Consider the following 22,674-nt stretch of genomic DNA (forward strand, 5'->3'; position numbering starts at 1 on the left):
ACCTGAGTTGTCCACATTAGAACTGGCAGATTCTAATGGGGAGAGAAATTTATGCTTTTTAAGTCAAAGGTGAAAAAATTAACAACTTTGAAGCAATTGCAGGCAGCTGCCCGGACAGAGCCGGACAGAGCAAACCCAGGCACAGCAGCGTGAAGTCACCAGCCCAGGCTCACCGAGAGAGGGGGGGGGGAGGCACAGCCACCCTGCTCCAGAGGCTCCAGCATCACCCCCACTGCTCCCCCTGTGCCTGCACAGACCCAGTGCTGCAGACGGGAGGGGAATGGGGGATGGATAGATGCCAAGAGCTGCTTTTTATCTATACTGTGGAGAACAAACAGAACAAGGGAACAGGACAAGAGAGTCAGTTTTATTTTCAGTTCTTGTATGTTAAACTAAAGGTGTTTGTTTTTTATATTTTTCTTAAAAAAATAGCTGAAACTTTAAGAATGGTAAAGGTATTTTAATAGTATTAGGTATTTTAATAATTGAAGGTATAATAAGGTATTTTGTATTTTATTTGAATATATATCACCTATATTTAGTGATTTGTTATTGGTCAGATATGAGTGGACATTTATTTAAATGTCAACATTGAGTTTTAATTTTCCTATAGTTAATTGTTTTAGAGAAGCCAGTTTATAAGTATTTGCAATATTGTCAATATAAATCAATAGATTTTGAGTTGGATTTTAAAATTTAAATTTAGTTTCTGTATTTAATTTTAAAAACACTGTAATAAGATTGTATGAATTCTATATCACAGAACAATTTTGTTTTCTGTTTCATTGTTTAATTTGAAATCTTTCAATACTTTAAGTAAGTTTTGGAAAGCCCCCAGATGTGTCCTTGAATCAAATGTATGAAGATAATCAGTTAAGTTGTAAACTTAATGCTTCTTTGTTTTCTTTTTCTTAATTCTCTCTTTTATTTTGGCAGGTCTTTTGTGACCTGGCACTGTGCTATCTTAAGGTTTTGAATATTTTGCAGAATTCCAGAAAATTATTTGAGCTTCATTCTCAGAAAAAAAAATTTGATGTTATGGTTTTCCTGAGTTGTTATCATAGAAGCACTGCAGTGTCTTGCCATGTTTAAAGTATCTTACTCTAAAGATGAATTTTAGAGAAAATGAGTTGCTAGAGGAGTTTGATTTCTTTTTGAAATGCTTAATTGTAACTTTGTTGTTAAGAGTTGTGGTTTATTTCTTTAATAAGAAGATGTCAGGGAGCTCTCTTCCAATTAGAGTTTAGGCTCTGGCCAAGCCTTAATTCTGACTGAAAGAGAAATTGTGTAAACCCAGGTGTTTTCTGCATCAAAATAATATTCCAATCATTTGGATTGACAATTTGACTTATCAATATAACAGCTGAAGCTGACTTTGAAGTGAATTTGGTGTTCATTTTCCGGAGATGACCATCTAATTCCTCATTGAATCAAGGTTTGTCAGCTGTCTGCAGACCCTGAGGTGATGACACAGTTTTTTTTAAATTGATAATTATCTAATCTTGTAAATGTATGCCTGTTATTTAAAGTATTGTTAATTATTGTATTATGCTTACTTGCAGAAGATTGTAAACTTTGGGTTTGTTTTTTTGTTAGATAATATTTGAAATAATAGTACAAAGGAAAATTTTCCAGTTTTGATCAAAAATTTAGAATAGAAAAAGTTGAAAAGCTTTCAAAGTAAGCATTTGGGGGAAGGGTTCTGTTTGTGTCTCCACAGAAAGAGGACGGAGATGGTTGAAGCCTGCAGCAAGATTGGAACACCACAACATATAGCTTCAGTTGTCAAGGAGCAAATGACGGAAGTTCTTCAAGAACAACATGAAAAGATTTTTGCAAATTTTAAGAAGAAAAAGAATCCATCTAAAGGACAATGCTACGACTGTGGAATTTTTGGACATTTTGGGAAAAATTGTCCTCAATCCACAAAGACTTCCAAGCTACCAGAACTTTACCCTAGATGTCGCAGAGGAAGACATCTGGCAAGTGAATGTTATTCTCTGACGGATGTGGACAGAAAATCATTGCCACTGCCAAAAAACACGAAGTGCAGGACCATCTTGTGCTACGACAGAAATGATGGCAGTGCAACAAGGAACAGCAACAACACCGGCACAGACAATACAGTTGTCGGGGAGCGTCAATCTGACTACCTCAGCAGGGTGTTAGGGGACATCCCCTGTGACAGGGATTTGCTGCCCAGGAACGCAGTACATCCTGTCAGCTTCAAAAGTGACTTGTTTTTTTTGAATGAAGAATCTGCATCTATACGTACAGGACTGAAAGCACCGTGCCGAAAGAGACAAGATTTTTTGATAATAGGCAGAGACCGGTGCAGCATTTTTGGACTGACAGTATATCCTACTGTTGTTTCAACAGACTGCTTCGAAAAGCTGACAATTTTAGTAAGGGCTCTTCGACCCTCATTGACAATTCCACAAAATACTCAACTGGCAAAAGCGATAGCTCTGCCATCGCATCCATTGGAGCATCAAGCAATGCTGGTGATGGGCGAAGGGCATCCACACTACAATGACCATGTCGAAGTACACACGTTATGGTTGAAGTACATAACCCGTGAACAGCCAACTATTACTTGGGACTTGATAGACCATAACAGGAAAATAACCATCACAGGGATGGTGAACACCGGACGTGACACTGATTTCATATATTTCATATATTTTCTGACCTCGAGAATGGAACTTGATTGTACCTCTGGATCAAATCACAGGCACTGGAGGAAGTTCTGTATGCCTCCAAAGTGAAAATTCAATAACATTCACAGGACCCGGACAGAAGACAGCTATCACTCGTGTAAAAGCCATTCACTGTATGGGGAAGAGATCTCCTTTCACAGTGGAACATGTACCTGACAATGGATTTTTAGTAGGACTTACTGTGGCACTCGCCACTCCACACCGATACGTGGACTCTTTACCATTCCATTTAGTAGTGTTGGGAGAAGAAACACAGCTATATGGTTTGATTTTTCATTGGGATGAACACAAAAAAGACACTCTTTTAATTATAGAATGGGTTTTCCTATCTTACAGATCTCCAAGGACAATTCTTACAGATTCAGAAATGACAGTACAAGTGATAATAAAGGGAAGAACAAGGTTGATGACAATAATGGGCAAGGACTTTTCAATGAACAATGCAGCAAGGACCACAGATTTCTACAATACCAATGAATCAAAAAATGGATGAGGCAGCAGCTTGGCCTCAATCTCAACAAGTAATACCTTTGAACAGACAAATTCCTACAGAGACACACAGACCTGCAACAGCAGCTCAAGATACTTTAGTTGATTGGACAAATATTCGAATGGACTTGACAAGAAGCAGAAAATGTCCTGCAATTGGGACTGGTGAAATAGCCATGCCAGTGAATTATGACCCACAAGGACAAAACCAAAGATGGCAAAAATTAAATCATGATTTAGTTAAAAATTTTATTAAGGCAGTTAGAGATTATGGACTAGGATCTTCATATTTTAAACAGTTTTTAAAAGGTATTCTCAATGAATATGACTTGACTTCATGTGACATGAAATCTCTTGTGTCATTGATACTTACTGACACACAAGGACTTATATGGGAGCGCAGATGGAGAAGAGCTTTGAAGGAGCTGCGAAAGAAATACCAAGGTGGTGCTCATGCTAACCTCACCATGGCAGAATTAGCAGGATACCCTCCTCACAATGATCCAGTACAACAAGCCGCCAAGATTCCAAGGGGAGTGTTGGCAGACATCAAGGAAAAAGGATGTGAACTTCTCTTCAAACAAGATTTAAAAGACTTAAGGACTGACAGTGAAAAATGATTGTTTATATGCTGTTGTATCTTATTTTTTGTCAACTGTATTAGGTGAAAAAGAGGATTTACCAGTGATGCAGCCAAGGGAGAGTGTTTGGGAAAGTTTAGCATGGACAGTGGGGTTGGAAACAATTTGTTTGAGGCATTCCAGGCAAAAAAGCCATTTTCAACATGTCTGGTGGGATTGACAGTGAAAGAATGGTCCATTCCGGAGGGCATCCCTTCATGGGTGATGTAAGTTGTGACAACTCCTGTGAATGGATGGCATGTGTGGGTTCAATTTCTCCCTGTGGCTGTTTTCAAACCAAAAGAATTAGAAATTTTTGGTTCAACAATGGATTTTGGAATTGTATGTGATGTTTTAGGGGTGAAAAAGAACCAAACAATGGATGTTACTCCGAATTAGAATGTATATAGCAATTATATTGTAGTCTCAAACAAACCATCCTTCTGAGTTCTAGCACAGTTATTGTGCCTGGATGGTCTGTTTGACCTTTTTGATCTTTTACCTTTGTAAAAAGAAATTTTGAAAGTAGGTTTTTATATATTAGTGGAGCTTGTTACTATTCTCATTGCTTTGCCATGCATCATCCCATGCACTCGGCACGCCTTGAACAAAGCTGTGAAAAGGGCTCTGGACAAAACCATGAAGGAGGTCTTTTTGGTGCAAACAGAGGGGGGAGATGTGGGAGTCCAGGGTTTTTCCCTGGCTCCTTTGGGGGTGCAAAAACCCCCCTGGCAGACCCCTCAGAGACCCCTGAGTGCTGCCCAGGAGCTGCAGGGGCTGGATTTGGCTCCTTGGGAGAATCTGGCCACATTGAGAGAAGAGACACAGAAAATAATGATGAGTAGAGTGTAAATTAGAATGTTAGAACGTAGATAAATAGGTTTTCTTGAATGTTTATGATAAGGGACACGTGGCCAAGATGGAGAATTTGGGGGGTGGACACCTTTTCCTCCTTCTTCTCCATGTCATCCATGTTGGGTGACACGTTGGCACTTTTAGATTGGATGGAGTCAGGGCTGGACCATTTAATAAAATTGTATTGTATTGGGAAAATTTTGTAAACATGTAATACGTAGTACTAACTATATAAGATAAGCCCTGCCTTGACCAGGGAGATTCCACCATGGATGCCAGGCTGAGCAGACCGCTGCTGGCCAGGCAAAGTGTCCCAGAGATAAGAAATAATAAACTGTCCTTGGAAAAAGAGAAAACTGTCTCCGGCAGTCTCTCTTCGGCGGCTTCGGGGAAAACCAGGTTTTGAACCACCTTCGTGTCCCTCTGGGGTGATCTCGGGGCAGAGGAGGAACCCCAGACTGGGACAGCCACCTGCCATATCTATGGGCAGCAGGGAAATATGGACACCAGACATTGCTTTACCCTTTCTTAAATATGCTTACACAAGGGTGCCACCAGCTTGTCTGAGTTGCTCAGCTTTGGCTCTGAGTCTGGTGCCTAGCTGGTAAAAACTAGCTTTGTCTAGCGCAGAGCAGACCCTGGCCTATTCTCACAGAAGTCACCCTTGCAGGCCACACTTGGAGTGATGTATCCAGTTCTGGTCCCTAGAATTAAAAACAAAAGAGGTGGACAGACTGGAGAGGATGCCAAGGAGGGCAATGAAGATAATCAAAGCACTAGAGAACCTGCCTTAAGAGGAAAGCCGGAAGGAATATGGTCTTTTATCCCTTGGAAAAGGCTCAGGAGCAACATGATCACAATATTCTGGCTCTCAAAAGGCAGCTATAAAGAGGACAGGCTTTTATCCACAAAGACACACGGGGAGAAGACTCAAGAGGAGGGTTGTTCTTTATTTCTTTTTATCCTTACCCTTTGCTCCCTCCTCCCCCAGCCTCAACATGGATAATTTTTGAATTGATTTTAGTTTTAGTTTTCTTTTTCTCGTTGTGTTTTCACAATTTAGTAGCAGTAGATCAAACCCTGCCAACAAACTTTGTCGGGCTTTCACTTTTATATTAAACCTGCTTTTGCCAGTACCTCTTCCAGGGATTTTTTAAGCAACCTAAAATAGACATTTGCACTAATGGTTGTAGTCAGCAGGATGGCAAGTGGTAGCCCTGACTACTTAGAGAAGTGTGGAATAAGCCCAAGTCCTCAGAAAAATGGGCTTGGCACAATCATAAAGCCATGAAGGAACATCTAAAAGCAGCTAGGGGCTGCATGAAGGCTAACAAAGAGAAAGGAATTAGTTGCAATAGGTTTGGAAACTGTCTAGGCTCAGGGGGAAACTCCTCACGTAGTCCAATAATTCAAGGGAGGGTACAAAGAGGACAGAGGCTCTGTTTTCACAAGGAGCCACATGGAGAAGACAAGGGACAATGGGCACAAGTTGCACCAGTCCCCATTGCTGGAGGTTTTCAAGATGCGATTGGACAGGGTGATAAATAATTGCATCTAGTCTCCCTTTTCCACAAAAGGCTGCACCAGATGATCTTTCAAGGTCCCTTAACATCTGGGCTGGTCTAGGATCCTACAATTCTCCAGTGGATCTGGGTTTCACAACACTTGGTGCTCTTTGGGGTTTGGAGCTAAGTATCCACAACCTTGCCTGCAAGGCAAGGCATAAAATTGCACCAGGCAACTCAGACTTCTAAAACATACAGCAGTCACCCAGCTTCTCAAAATTTGCCCCGCTCCTCTGAAGCTGAACACCTTCTAGATAACTTAGGGAGTTTACAGACAGAAATAGATGTTACCTACCTCACCCATTCAGTAAGCAAACACTGCACCAGTGCACTTTCCATCTACTTCAACTAAATAATTGTAATCTCTTCCTCCAGAAAATTACAGGTAAAATCATCAGCTTACTTACACACCTACCTCACCAAATGTTACCTGATTGCTTAGGTCTAACAAAGACATTGAAGACGCCTTTTAGTGGATGCCTCACCTGCCTCAGTAAAATAGTGTTCAATGGTAATGAAGGAGGACTGGGCTGTCCCACGCCCATTTCCCTTTTGTAATAGCTGTTAACACAAGATGAAGTTTGCCGTCTCACTGCAATGTAGATTAGGTTTGTGTTTGGCTTGGGATAGAGGTAACTTTCCCTACAGCTCTGGTTTGCAGTTGGAGACAGTAAGGTGTTGATAACACATCAATGTTTCAACTACTAAAGAGAACTGCTCCCACAGCATGGAGACTGATGCTCCAACCTCTTGCCAACTATCCATTTACCTGGGGGTGTAAAAGGGGTTGGGAAGGGACTGAGCCAGGACAGACCCAATTGACAAAAGAGAGATTCCACTGTGCTATGAAAGCATAATAGCTGCCAGTCAGATCCATTCTTTTCTCCTACCATATCCCTCCGCACTACAAAAGATATATTAATGAGGCCTGTCCTGGGGTGACATTACGATGCTTTGTATCCCCAATTGTGTGTGCTGTTCATGCCTGGAATTATGTTCAGTGCTTTCAGAATTGACTCTGAAAGTGAAGGTTTGTTTTGTCTAGTTAGCCGGCACCCTTCCCCCATTGTCTGGGCTTAGGGAGACTTTGCTGTTTTTGCTGCTGCTTTGCTGGTTTTGCTGCTGCTTTGCTTGTTTGGCTGCTACTTTGCTTGCTTGACTTGGCTCACTGGCTTTGCTTTTGCTTTTTCCTTATTAGTTTAGCTAGGCAGTCCAATTTCCTTCTCTGGACTGTTTTCTATGCTTTCCTTCTTCTCTTTTCGTGAATACCATCCAAACCTGTTCCGGACCAGGACGTAGAGAACATTGAGGAGCCCCTGGAGACCACATTTTCATGATAAGCATTCAGCCCTCCCCAGCGCCAAAGACTTTTTGAGTTTATTCATCCTCTCAGACTGGTGAAAGAGTTTCTTTTGTCATCTGTGGCTGCTTTTTCTTGTGTTGGGGAGTGGTTTCTTTTGTTTGCTAAATAAACAGGTTTTTTCCACTTTTCCTCTGAGGAAATTCTTCCCGAACCTGGTGGTGGGGGGAGGAGTTGTGGGAGTTTGTTTTTTTTGGGGGCGGGCCTCCTTCTGGAGGTTTTCCTCTAATTTGTCCTAAACCAGGACAAATAAAATTGCTGCCCAACATCAGGGGCTCGAGAAAGTGGAAAAAACTTTATTGCTTTGCGTTGGCACAGATGTTGTTTGAACTTATAATGTCTTTTGGGTTGGAGGCCAGCATGTGTTTTCAGTCACTAGGGTTTTTTGAGGTCTTAATACCTCTGTGGTCCCTAGGTTTATTTTCTTATCCGGAAATAGCTCCGGTATTGTCCCTTATACGTAATTTCTATAGTAGAGGGGCACTGACCAGAATATTCATAGGGCTCGGCTTGGTTGCAATGGCTTGTAAGAGGTTTATAAAGATGCTGGAATCTGTTCCAGGAATGTATGGTTCATGGTTACAGTTGTGCACCCAGTTTGTTAGAGGAGAACCAGGGGAGGAGGCTTTTCAGCCTTTGTTTTCCTTCTTCTCCTCTGAATTTTTTACATCTCTATTAGAGAATGTTCATTTTTCCCTGAATGTTAAAGAGACCATGCTTCTGGTGTTTAATTTAGTAAGCTTTCTTTATACTGTATGCAGTTTATATAGAAGGAGAACTGAGATTTCTAGAGGGGATGGTGAGACTCCTGACTTAGGGCCACAGACAGAGGAAAGGGGACAGGGAGATGAATCAGCTACTATCCCAGTCACTCAGGCTGCAGCCAACACCCCAGGCTCGAGGCCAGCAGCTAAAACAGACAGTAAGCCTCAACCAATGGCTGTTGCTACTAGCACGAGAAGTGGAAAGCGCACAGACAAGACCAATTGACCAGTGGATGACGATGATGATGATGATGCAGGAGAAGCCCCTCAACGCCTCCTGAAATAAAACCAGGAGTCAAAGCAACTGGTACAAGATCAGAGGCAAATATGGAGTCCTTTTCCCTAAAGGACCTCCATGGTCTAAGAAAGGATTACACTCGACGACCTGATGAGTCTATAATTAGTTGGTTGGTCCGTCTTTGGGATGCTGCAGGCGAGGCTACAATTCTGGACGGCACTGAAGTGAGGCATTTGGGATCCCTGTCACATGATCCTGTCATCGACCAAGGAATGATGAGGAGGACTAACCCTCACAGCCTCTGGGCACGGGTCCTGGACAGTGTAGCACAAAGATACCTGTGTGCAGATGATCTTTATATGCAGCAGACATAGTGGAAGACTATAGAACAAGGGATCCAACGCCTGAGAGAAATGGCAGTGGCAGAGATTATCTTCTCAGATGACATAACAACTAAAAATCCGGACTTGGTACCATGTACACCTTTGATGTGGAGAAAACTTGTGCGACTTGGGCCACCTGAATACGCTTCTGCTTTAGCAATAATGAAGCAGGATGAGATATATGACACTGTGCTCGATATAACGAAGAAGCTCTGAGCATATGCAGATGCTTTACATGGCCCAACACATGCCAGAATTGCAGCTGTGGAAAAATGTCTGCAGAAATTAGAAGACAAGATAGAAGAGAATCATAAGAGACTCAGGGAGGAGATTAAGGAGTGTCCCAGTCTGAGGTTTTTGCTTTGCCTCGAGATTACCCCAGAGGGACATGAAGGTGGTTTAAACCCTGGTTTTTCCTGAAGCAGCTGAAGAGAGATTGCTAGAGACGGTTTTCTCTTGTTCCAAGGATTGTTTATTATTTCTTATCTCAGGGACTTTTTGCCTGGCCAGCAGCGGTCTGCTCAGCCTGGCATCCATGGTGGAATCTGCCTGGTGAAGGCAGGGCTTATCTTATATAGTTTGTACTACGTATTACATGTTTACAAAATTTTCCCAATACAATACAATTTGATTAAATGGTCCAGCCCTGACTCCATTCAATCTAAAAGTGCCAACGTGTCACCCAACATGGATGACATGGAGAAGAAGGAGGAAAAGGTGTCCACCCCCCAAATTCTCCATCTTGGCCACGTGTCTCTTATCATAAACATTCAAAAAACCCTATTTATCTATGTTCTAAAAGTCTAATTTATACTTTACTAATTTTGGTGACCTGTTTCCATTCTGTTTGTGTTGACAACTTCCCCCAGGGGTTAGAATTCAGCGCCTGTGACACCAGGGTCTCCCTCAGAGGTCTTTGAGACCCTCGCCAGGGGGTTTTGAGACCCCCAAGGAGGCCAGGGGTATGCCCTGGGCTCCCACATCTCCCCCCATTGTTTGCACCAAAAACACTCTTTTTACAGCTTTGTTTAAGGCGTGCTGAATGCATGGGATGATGCACGGCAAAGCAATGAGAATACTAACAAGCCTCACTAATATTTAAAAACTTACTTTCAAAATTTCTTTTTACAAATGTAAAAGATTAAAAAGGTCAAACAGACTATCTAGCTACAATAACTGTGCTAGAACTCAGAAGGATGGTTTGTTTGAGACTACAGTATAATTGCTATATACATTCTGATTTGGAGTAACATCTATTGTTTGGTTCTTTGTCACTCTTAAAACATTAAATACAATTTAAAAGTCCATTGTTGAACTAAAAATTTCTAATTTTTTTGGTTTGAAAAAGGCTACAGGGAGAAATTGAACCCACGCATGCCATTCATTCACAGGAGTTGTCACAACTCACATCACCCATGAAGGGATGCCCTCCGGAATGGGCCATTCTTTCACTGGCAATCCCACCAGACGTTGAAAATGGCTTTTTTGCCTGGAATGCTTTAAACAAATTGTGTCCAACTCCACTTTTTGTGCTAAATTTTCCCAAACATTTTTTCTTGGCTGCATTACTGGTAAATTCGCTTTGTTACTTAACATAGTGGACAAAAAATAAGATACAACAGCATATAAACAAACATGTTTTACTGTCAGTCCTTAAGTCTTTTATATCTTGTTTGAAGAGAAGTTCACATCTTTTTTTCTTGATGTTTGCCAACACTCCCTTTGCAAAGCCTGGCGGCCTGTTGTGCTGGATCATTGTGAGGAGAGTCCTTTTTGTGTTCGTTCTGAAAAATTAAACTATATAGCTGTGGGTTTTTTTCCAACACTGCTAAATGGAATGGTAAAGAGTCCACATATTGGTGTGCTTGTCTGTCTTGTATCATTTTTGCAAATTTTTGCAAGCTTGCTTGTGCTTTTGGCATAAGAGTTTTGGGGGATTTGGTGTTGTCGTCTCTTTTTAGAAGATTGAACAAAGATGAAAGGTTTTCATTTGTGATTTTTAAAATCTATTTCATTCAGTTGATCTTTTAAAGGAGTTGCTGCAGGTCTTGGAGATTGTTGACTTTTGGGCTGATCTCTAATTTTTGAGGTTTGATTGTTTGTTTGGTGATTTTTCATCTAAGGTATTTTTAGGGTGCGATTTCTTGAATTTTTAAAGTGCTGACTTCGAGTTTTGCTTTTTGTATTTCTTCGATTACACAAGCACGGACTTTTTGCAGTTTTTGGTTTGTTGACGCAACAATGAGCAAATTATTTATTTGGTGTATGATTTTTGCTTTGGGATATTTGTGTTTTGCTGGAGCTAAAGTTTGTGCCACATACTATTGACAAATTGTTGGCGAATTGTGGTTTTTCCTGCTTGATTGTGGAGAAAATATGAGGAGATGGGACGGAAAATCTACTGCTGCTCTGGCACAACAGGTGCGGGATTTGAAGGAAGCCAAGACTCAAAGATGAAGTTCCACCAAAAGGAGAGCAGCTCCAGTTGCCCATAGCCAAAGTGCCAAGTATGACGATGATGATGACATGTCCGATCCTCTTGAAGGAACCTCTAAGACATGTGCGCCAGGCAAGAAGGATAAACAGGCTTAGAGGGGCCCTGCCTCTAGCCAGGGCGAGGTGAGGGAAAATCGTGTTTTCTGGACTGTGTGGATTTGTTGGCCTGGCACATCGAAACCACAAAAGTATAAAACCTTGGTTGATACTGGTGCACAATGTACATTAGTCCCATCAAGATATATGGGGGCAGAATCTGTCTCTATCGCTGGTGTGATAGGTGGATCACGGGACTTTACCTTGGTGGAAGATGAAGTGAGTCTGACTGGAAAGGAAAGGAAAAAACACCCTATTGTGACTGGCCCAGAGGCCCCATGCATTTTGGGAATAGATTACCTCCAAAGGCGGTATTTTAAAGACCCAAAAGGACTCAGGTGGGCATTTGGGATAGCAGCTGTGGTGACAGAGGGCATCCAGCAATTGAACACCTTCCCTGGACTGTCCAAGAATCCAACTACACTAGGATTTCTGAGGGGAGAGGAGCAAAGGGTACCAATTGCCACTTCAACAGTGCATCGCTGACAATATAGAACAATTTGAGATGTGGTGGTTCCCATCCAGAAGATGATCCGAGAGCTGGAGAGCCAAGGGGTGGTCAGCAAAACCCACTCACTGTTCAGATGCCCCATTTGACCTGTGCCTAAATCTGAAGGGGAATGGAGATTGACAGTGGACTACTGTGCATTGAATGAAGTGACTCCACCACTTAGTGCTGCCATGCCGGACATGCTGGAACTGCAGTATGAGTTGGAGTCCAAGGCAGCAAGGTGGTATGCCATCATTGACATTGCCAATGCCTTTTTCTCCATTCCTTTGGCAGCAGAGTGCAGGCCTCAGTTTGCCTTTACATGGAGGGGTGTGCAGTATACCTGGAACCGACTGCCCCAGGGGTGGAAGCACAGTCCTACCATCTGTCATGGACTGATCCAGACTACACTAGAAAAAGGTGAGGCTCCAGAACATTTACAATACATTGATGATATCATTGTGTGGGGGAACACAGCAGCAGAAGTGTTTGAGAAAGGAGGGAAATTATCCAAATCCTCCTGGAAGCCAGCTTCACCATCAAGAAGAGTAAAGTTAAAGGACCTGCTCGGGAGATCCAGTTCCTGGGAGTGAAGTGGCAAGATGGACGGCGTCAGATTCCTACTGATGTCATTAACAAAATCACAGCTATGTCCCCACAAACCAACAAGAAGGAGACACAAGCTTTCTTAGGTGCCATAGGTTTCTGGAGGATGCACATTCCCGAGTACAGTCAGATTGTGAGCCCTCTTTACCCGGTTACCCGCAAGAAGAATGATTTCCATTAGGGCCCTGAGCAGCAACAAGCTTTTGCCCAGATAAAGCAGGAAATTGCTCATGCAGTAGCCCTTGGCCCAGTCAGGACGGGACCAGATTTGAAGAACGTACTCTACTCTGCAGCCGGGAGCCATAGTTTGTCTTGGAGCCTGTGGCAGAAGGTGCCTGGTGAGACCCAAGGCCGACCCCTGGGATTCTGGAGTTGGAGCTACAGAGGGTCTGAAGGTAACTACACCCCAAGGGAGAAGGAAATCTTGGCCATCTATGAGGGAGTCCAAGCCGCTTCAGAAGTGATTGGTACAGAAGCACAGCTTCTCCTGGCACCCCGACTGCCACTGCTGGGGTGGATGTTCAGAGGTAAGGTTCCCTCCACCCACCATGCCACCAGTGCCACGTGGAGCAAGTGGATTGCCCTCATCACGCCGCACCTGGATTGGAAAACTGAATCGCCCTGGGATTTTGGAAATAATTACAAACTGGCCCGAAGGTGAAAGTTTTGGTGTTACAGATGAGGAACAAGAACCAGTGACACGGGCTGAAGAAGCTCCACCATAAAACCAACTCCCAGCAGAGGAAACACATCACTGTCTATTCACCGATGGTTCCTGTCGCATTGTAGGGATGAATCGGAAGGGGAAAGCAGCTGTATGGAGCCCCACATGACGGGTCACAGAGGCTACTGAAGGAGAGGGTGGATCAAGTCAATTTGCTGAACACAAAGCAATTCAACTGGCCCTAGACATCTCAGAAAGAAAAGTGGCCAAAGCTTTATTTGTACACTGATTCCTGGATGGTAGCCAATGCTCTGTGGGGATGGCTGAAGAGATGGAAAGAGGCGAACTGGCAGCATAGAGGAAAAGCAATTTGGGCTGCTGAAGAATGGAAAGATATCACTACCCAGCTAGAGAAACTACCTGTGAAGGTTCGACATGTAGATGCCCATATCTCAGAAGCAGAGCTAATGAAGAGCAGCAAAACAATCAGCAAGTAGATCAGGCTGCAAAGATAGGGGTCTCGAAGATAGACCTTGATTGGGAACACAAGGGAGAGTTGTTCCTAGCACGATGGGCCCATGATGCCTCAGGCCATCAGGGTAGAGATGCCACCTATAAGTGGGCATGAGACCGAGGGGGTGGATCTAACCATGGACAGTATTTCCCAGGTTATCCATGACTGTGAGACGTGTTCTGCCATCAAGCAGGCCAAGTGGCTGAAGCCCCTCTGGTATGGGGGACGATGGACCAAGTACGAGTATGGGGAGGCCTGGCAGAGTGATTACATCACACTGCCTGAAATCCGCTAAGGTAAGCGCTATGTACTAACCATGGTAGAAGCCACCACAGGATGGTTGGAGATCTACCCTGTGTCTCATGCTACAGCCCGTAACACCATCCTGGGCCTTGAAAAGCAGGTCCTTTGGAGGCATGGTACTCCTGAGAGGAGTGAGTCAGAAAATGGGACTCATTTCAAGAATAGCCTTATCAACACCTGGGCAAAGGAACATGGCACTGAGTAGGTGTACCATATCCCGTATCATGCACCAGCTGCAGGTGAAGTGGAGAGGTACAATGGATTGTTAAAAACCACCTTAAAATCATTGGGTCGGGGATCTTTCAAAAAATGGGAGCAGAATTTAACAAAGGCCACCTGGTTAGTTAACACTCGAGGTTCCACCAACCGAGCAGATCCTGCCCTGTCTGAGTCCCTCAATATAGTAGATGAAGTCCCAGTGGCCCATGTCAGAGGTTTGTTAGGGAAGACAGTATGGATTAATTCTGCCTCGAGTACAGGCAAACCCATTCGTGGGATTGTCTTTGCTCAAGGACCAGGATGTACATGGTGGATAATGCAGAAGGATGGAACAACACGATGTGTACCTCAGGGAGATCTGATTGTGGGGTGAGACAGAAGGAAATCTGTAAGTGTTGAAGGAATGAGCAAGCGAGATGGAAGATTTACTTAATGAAGTTTTAAATATGTTCATGACATGGAGATAAGGGGTGGAATGTCCTGGGGTGACGTTACGATGCTTTGTATCCCCAGTCGTGTATGCTGTTCATGCCTGGAATTATGTTCGGTACATTCAGAACTGACTCTGAAAGTGAAGGTTTGTTTTGTCTAGTTAGCCGGCTCCCCTCCCCCATTGTCTGGGCTTAGGGAGACTTTGCTGGCTTGGCTGCTGCTTTGCTTGCTTGGCTTGGCTCGCTGGCTTTGCTTTTGCTTTTTCCTTATTAGTTAGTTTAGCTAGGCAGTCCAATTCCCTTCTCTGAACTGTTTTCTATGCTTTCCTTCTTCTCTTTTTTGTGAACACCATCCAAACGTGTTTCAGACCAGGACAGAGAGAACATTGAGGAGGCCCCGGAGTCCGCATTTTCATGATAAGCATTCAGCCCTCCCCAGCGCCAAAGACTTTTTGAGTTTGTTCATCCACTCAGACTGGTGAAAGAGTTTCTTTTGTCATCTGTGGCTGCTTTTCCTTGTGTTGGGGAGTGGTTTCTTTTGTGTGCTAAATAAACAGGTTTTTTCCACTTTTCCTCTGAGGAAATTCTTCCCGAACCTGGTGGTGGGGGTAGGAGTTGTGGGGGTTTCTTTTTTCTTTTTTGGGGGGGCCTCCTTCTGGAGGTTTTCCTATACTTGGTCATAAACTAGGACAGGGCCTTATATCACAGCCACAGAGAAAGTTTTCCAACAGAGGGGGGATGCTTCCAAAACATGGTAATGTAAAAAAACACACTTGAAAAGCATGCATGTAGCCTCACACACAGTTTGTTGTACAGTTTTAGCAGTAGCCTCTATAAGCTTTCTGTACATTGAAGTACCACCGGAAAAGAGTTAAGACTTTGATTCCTACAAGATGTGAGAGATTGCTAAGTGCTTCCAGTTTCATGCCTCAAATGAACAGGCAAATCGCTATCTGTCTCTGAAATGCTGTTATCTGGCTGAAACATTCCACTTACTTGTAGTCCAGGGAGACACCATTTGAACTTGCAGAACTACTTCCCCTCAGTAAGACGCGCAAGACCGAGATGATATCCCCAAGAAGAATCTTTATTGTGCAACTGCTGCTCAAGGCTTTTATTACCTTCCACTGACACACGGCAAAACAAACAAAAAATTACACATCAAAAACCTCTAGATTGATGGGCAAAAGATGAAATCCATTCACTGGAAATTTGTGCACGTGCATCAACTCTTGCGGTGCCAAAATCTTAGCCAGGCGACCAGCCCAACTGACGGCCACCCACAATGGGTAGATGTATGCGATAGACAGACTGCCCACCCTCGGGCCCTTCATCCACAACCATCCGGAATCCATTGGTCAGGCCCAGGTGAGCAACACACATCTCGCCAACAATCATTACATGCCCAAGAAGCTGGAGAAGGAAGTACAAACCCATAAATAAGTAAAATAAAAAGAAAAAAGGAACACATAAAGAGGGGACAAAGCAGGAAGGGAAGAAAGGAGAGCCAAGAACCACCCAGAGAAAGCAGCTAGCCAATTCCTAGCAATTCAACCATTGCACGTCAAATTAATGTCCGGCCAACCGCTGGCTACTGAAGCTTGCCAAACAAAGCTACAAAGGCCAATCGTGCACGGTATGGGGGCAAAAAAGAGCTCGGCAATTTTTCTCAAGCTAGACAGCAAAGGACTACAAAACGGCCACAGAAGCTGACCTTGTCTCCAGGTTAAAGCCCCCATTGTGTCTGCAGGAAACGTAACCAATCCTGGCGGAAAATAAACTTCAGGCTTCCTTTTGCGTAGGTTTACAAAGCTTTGAATTTGACTTACATAGATAAAAGCAAAACATCCAGCATCTCTCAACCACCTTTGTCCCTCCTTGCCCCTGGCCAGCCATAAACCCCAAGCCCTCTTCTCCATCTTAGAAGTACTACTACTGTTACTCTAAACCACAACAATAGGCACCAGACTGTGCTCCAAAACAACACTGCATTTTGCACCAGAAGTACATACACAGGGAACAGCACTGCTGTATAGCACTGCTTTTAGTTACAAAAAGCTCAACTCCATTACGAGCTAGAGGCAGAAGATGACAGCGCCAGAAAACCCAAAGTAGCCTGCAGTGCCCTGTCAAGATGGAAAGGGTGGGATGGGAAAGAGTCTAGTAAATGAGGAATTATCTACAGGCACAGTTTAGCATACAGAAAACTCCCACAGTACTTACACATTCACCAGAATCTCCTGCTTCAGACAACTCGATAATTGGCTCCTTAGGCATGACTAGGAAAAGGGTCCCGTCTAGGGGCAAAAGATCATGGAACGAACAGCACTGCAGAAAGAGTAAACAGTTAAAACATAACTGGCTTCAGAGAAAGGTGAGACCTTATGCAAACCCATCTGCCCTGCTGAACTCCTACAGAAGCAGATTACCAGATACCCCAAACACAAGCCAGAACATTGGCTTTTCTTGCATGAATATAATGCCTTCTATACCCAAAATACAATCAATTTACAGAGCCCCCCTCCAGAAGCGGGATTCCTCATGCAAGACGATGGGGAAAGGAGACAGGCCGCTACTCGCAATTAAAAACCTCCAGTAAGTTTTAGTTCGGGTTGATTCTTTCCTAAGCAGATTTTCTATTGGATGTGGTCCATGCAGAGACTGGAGACAAACGGCTTAACTGAATCATTAAAGAGTTTAGTGAAGTGGAAGAGCAGCAGCTATTCATTTCCCACAGGACAGGAAGCTCAAGTATTGAACAAACTATAATCACAGGAAGCCTTCAAGTGCATAGCGCGAGGCTGTCTTCTATACTGCATGCAAACCCTACCTTCTAAAGCAGAAGGAATCCCAAACTGTTAACTTTCAGCATTTTAATAACTACATCATATGGGATAATACCTGCAAGTTAACAACGCATAGGAAACGGCTGCATTGTTTCCCTCCCCCCCCACCCGGTCTAAGCAGCTCACTCCGGTTTCCAGTACCAACACTCGTGACCCTCGCAAGTACGCTGTTATCACGGTCTTAATGCCCCACACAAACAACTTCTGGAAAGCTATTGCAGCCTGCAGGATGACCAATTCTTTTTGAGTTTTTTTTTTGGTTATTTTTTTTTAAATTTTTTTAACTACAGAAAGCCGTGATTCCTTGTCCTAATAATCCAGGTTTGGGGTTCAGAAGCAAAGACTAACACAGCGAAGCTGCGAAACCTCTTCGAGGCTCTTCGCAGACACATTGAGACCAAGTTACCATCGGAGGTCCTTCTCTACGCGCGCACACGACACAGTAGGGTGGGATGCGAGGCAAGTCCGGACAACACCAGCAACCCAGAACGCCCGCAGCAGCCGGAAGGCCGGGGGTGCGGCACAGAACAAGCTTAGGGGACGGTGCAGCAGAGAACGCCATAAGCCAGAGAGGCCCCGTGCGTCCCCCATCCCTGCACCCACCCGCAACGGCAGCGCCGCCGCACGCCCTGCTGCGCGCCCGGGTACCGCGCAGCGGCCGTCCTCGGCTCAGATGCCCGCGAGCGCGGTTATGAGGGGGAGGGGAGGCGAGGTGGAGGGGAGGGAAAGCGGGAGGGAGCAAAGGGGAAGCGGGAGGAGGGGGGGAGTAGGAACCGCGCACAGAGCAAATTCGCGGCTACCTCCTAGTCCTCGTCGCTGACGATACCACAGAGACGCTTTGGCGATAATCTTTCCAAAGACAGTAGTGGCGCCACCAGGGCGAGAGGACAGCACCCCCGTACTCTCGTCAGCCAAGGACAACGCCCGTGTCCGCTCCGACACTTCCTCCACTAAGACGAGCCCTCCCTGGCGCCCATTGGGCCGACGGATCGTGGCCCGCGTCTCCATTTGCTGTCTCGCCTGCCGTTTTCGCTTTCCTCCGCCTCCTTGGCGGGTCCGCCCTCGTCGACCTGGTCCCCGCGGGGCGCGGAGGGATCTGCCCGTGTAGTGCTGCGAATCCGAGGGCGGCCTACGAGGTCGCAGAAGAGGCTGTAGTAGCTACAATTACTATTTCTTGTTATTTGTAACCGCATCAAGTCCACCCCAAAGGTGCCTGTGCCTTTTTGGTGCTGCTCCCTCCAGTCAAATGACTGCTTGGCCAGGGCAGGGCAGGCCTGGCCTTAACTTCTCAGGACATTTTGAAGAACCAAAAGAAGTTGCTCTACATTGTTTGCTGAATGTCCTGCTTCCATTGCAGATAATTCCAAGGTGCACGTCTGCTGGAAGCAAATAAAATACAAAGCGTGCGTTCGGCACTGCTGGCTTGAGGGGCTAAATGCAGTAGGGTATGGGCTAAGCTGGGTAGGAGGCTTTTAGAAAAATAGGCAGTGCCCTCAAAGCTGCCCAAGGATGGTCTATGGTGCCCTGCACCCCCGGGGACAGTGAGCACCTTGGATGGACCACACAAGTGTCTTGTAACATATATAAACCCTGCTTTGCTCTATATCAGGCTAAGGATATCCTTGGCCGCCTTTGCGGCAAGGGCACATTGTCCTATTTTGCAAAGCTGCTTTCCAGCTGATCGGCCTCCAGCATGTACTGGTGCATGGGGTTGTGCCTCCCCAGGTGCAGGACTTGTGTATCCACAGGTTCCTCGGGTGGTCCCAAAACAGATCGCTTCCTATGATGGAATGCACTTTGTTCCCCAAGTCCCTGCACTGAGGTCCAGGGTTTTGAGAGGTGTGGGAATACTGCCAGTGAAAACAGAGGAAAATAAAGCCCTGAGTTCCACAGCCTTCTCCATATTGCTGGCCACTAGACCTCCTGGTTCATTTGGCAGGAAGGAGAGGCGCGGGGAGGAAGGCAGGGCATGAGGATTGCTTCCGCTTTCTTTAGTCTTATTTTCTGACCAACGCACTTGTGGAAGCCCATCTTATGATTCTTTACAACCACTGCCAAATTCAGCTCCAGGTTTACCTTAGCTTTTACTTAGCCAGGCTCATCTCTTGCCTAACTTGTCTGATTTCTTACATTGACCTCATCCTCCTAATCAGGTGGCCTATAGTAGATACCGACCACAAGGTTTCCTTTGTTGGCTTGTGTGGGATGATGCCCATGGAGCCAGGAAAGGGCTAAGGCTTACTATATATGGCCAAAACCGTGTACCCTCCACGTTATCTTTACTGATGGAGATCCACAGAGCTGACATCAAGACGGGACAATAAGGATGAAGGAGGAGTTCATGGGCTGCTAGAATAGTCCTCTTTTGGCTCTGATGAATGGCATGAAATGGAAAAAAGTCTTAAGAGCAGAACTTTGAAGGACACCAAGGCCAAAAAGTAACGACTGCATGATTAAGGGTGATGTACGTATTAAAACGCACACTCATGCATATGCTAATAAGCTAACTGGAGTACATACTTCCACATATATGATTATATTGCTCAGCTCTCCGCTTACATCGTGCTATACGTAATGAGGAGAAGATTGGGCTGTATATAAGGAGGGTAGAAATTTCAGCTAGGCAACAGGAATTCCCAAAAGATCTTGGAGACAGGTGCCGGTCTGTTCTCTTCTCCCTCCTCCCAAGTGGGGATGCCCTCTTGGGAAGCCATTGCATACCATTGCTATTATTAGTATTGCATGGGTTAGCACGATGTCATTAGAGTTCTATCACAACTGGTGCGTTTCTGAATAGCAGTTCCAAATCCCTATTTCTGTAACTTCAGAAAATCACTCTATTCCTGAATCTGTGCTCGCAAAGAATCTTAGAGAACGTAACCAGACTTATAGTGCTAAATTGGTCGCAATCGGAAATTGCACCTGACGCCACCCAGTCTCCTCTGATCTCTGAGGACCAGCTGGAACTCAAAGGGCTTTATTTTCTGCCAAATGTCTTACTCTTAATGACACAACTTGGCCTCTAATTTTCACCCAGAATCTCTCAACCTGTTCATTGCTGTCTTTCAAAGACAGCTCTGTAAAGGAAATCCCCCTTATTTTTGCTTTACTTAGAGGGCCACCTCCACCTCTTCTTCCTTCTGACCAGTTTATAGCCATTGAGTGCTGAGCTCTAGTCATTTGAGTTGTCCCAGCACATTTCTACTACAGTGATTACATTCTTAGCTTTCCGGCTGTACAGTGGCTTCCAGATCCTCTGTTTTGTGCATACTGCATGCATTGGTACAGAGGCACTTCTGTTGGGCTGTTAACCATGCCCCTTTTTTGGACAAGGATCAAGCTCTAATTCTTTTGCAGAATTTCTCAAATATTCCCCTCTTGGTTCCTCACACATCACCAGTCCCTGGTTATTCTCTTGCTCAAAACTCCATCATCTTTCCCTAATGAGACTTGTTTAAAGCCCTCCTTTTAAGTCTAACTGGCTTACTGGTGAAGACCACCTTGCCCCGTTTGGTGGCGTGAATCCCATCAGCTCTCAACAGACTTGGCTTCTTAAAGGTAGATCCATGATCGTAGAAGCAAAAACCTTGAGTATGGCACCATTTACACAGCCCAGCATTCAGCTGTTCAGTCCATCTCCTCTTTTTTGGAACCCTTCCCCAGACCAGACACCAATAGAGGAGATCACCACCTGTGCTCTCCATCCTTTTAACATCGCTCCTACAGACATAATAGACTCCTGGGAGGGTTCTAAGTTGCCTCCTCAGACCCAGCAGAGAAGAGTAGGAGCAGATGATAGTCTGTAGGGTTCACCAGCCTCGGCAGCCTCTAAGTGACACCACGAATGCGAGATTCTGGTAGGCAGCAGAGTTCTCTAGATAAATCGTCAGGGTGGGAAATGGGTGTTTTGGTGTTTCTAAGGAGGAAATCTCCAATTACTAATACCTTTATGTGCTTCTCTGGTCGCACTGGTTCTAACATGGGCAAGTGGTTAGTTCAGCTTTGCATGGTTGGCTTTGTCCTGGGTCCTGTCCATTACTCATGTGCTCTTCAGTCTCCAAACCAGGAGCATCTTGTCTATTATGTAGGGGCACTTCAAGAGATGGGGTAGGGTTCTTCCTTCTACCCTGAGCACAGAAATGCATCTGGTCTCCTTCATCTCACGAGTTACTTACGTCAGTCACCCCGAGGTTACATTCTGCCTTACCTTCCTTTTGTGCACTCTGAAGGCAGGCCGTCGCTAAGACTGTGACCGCGTACAATACCTGGCGTCAAACTCCTGTCCCTGTACCCAGATTCTGTGCTTCCTGTCAAACTCCTCTTTAAAAACTTACTTGTCCAAGGACATCCTTCTGCTGGGCACACTTGCAGCTATAAGATCCACTGCTGCCTTTGGGTTCTATGAGGGATTTCCAGGTACTGGAGATCTTGCCCTGCCCTTTGCTCATTGACCCTGTCCACCACTTCCATACAGGGCTGCTGATTATTCTCTCCCCCTCCCTCCTCACATCCTCAGTTTTAGTTTAAAGCCCTCCTAATGAGGTCAGCTATCCTACTGGCAAAAATATTTTTGCCCCGCTTACAAAGGTGGAGGCCCACACTCTCAAGCAGACGCTGATCCAAAAACAGGGTCCCATGCTCATAGAACCCAGAACGCTGTTGGAAGCACCACCTACACAGCCAATTACTTACTTGCATTATCAGTGCCCTTATCCTACACCACCTAGAGGGCATTAAAGCATCTGTGGTGGGTTGAGTACGGCTTGGGATGCAAGGTGCCCACAGAGTTGCACTATCACTCCCCATGCTCAGCTTGAAACAGAGAGAAAATGAGATGGAAAAAAACTCTCAGGGTGAGGCAGTTTATTAAAGGAAAAGAGAAAAGGTTTTGCACAAAAAAAGCAAAAAGGAAAACCAAATAATTATATCCTCTAGTTCCCATAGGCAAGCACTGTCCGACCACTTCCCAAGAAGCGGGGCTTCGGCACGCGTAGGCGTTGCTCCGAAAGGCAAAC

At 44.9% G+C, this 22,674-nt stretch overlaps 1 protein-coding gene across 2 annotated transcripts in view; it reads right to left on the bottom strand.

The window, feature by feature from the left end:
- Window positions 1–15,879: 15,879 nt before the first annotated feature.
- The window catches only part of LOC306816865 (uncharacterized protein), a 147,219-nt gene continuing 140,424 nt past the window's right edge, over window positions 15,880–22,674 (bottom strand). For both annotated transcript variants that reach the window (XM_079333312.1, XM_079333313.1), the window contains 2 exons: window positions 17,037–17,141; window positions 15,880–16,226 (listed from right to left, as the gene is read on the bottom strand). In XM_079333312.1, the coding sequence (XP_079189438.1) occupies window positions 16,062–16,226; window positions 17,037–17,141 (270 nt within the window). In that variant the 3' untranslated portion in view covers window positions 15,880–16,061. The remainder of the gene's footprint in view (window positions 16,227–17,036; window positions 17,142–22,674) is intronic.

The sequence above is a fragment of the Erithacus rubecula genome, assembly GCF_903797595.1.
Source record: "Erithacus rubecula genome assembly, contig: scaffold_94_arrow_ctg1, whole genome shotgun sequence".
Lineage (NCBI taxonomy): Eukaryota > Metazoa > Chordata > Aves > Passeriformes > Muscicapidae > Erithacus > Erithacus rubecula.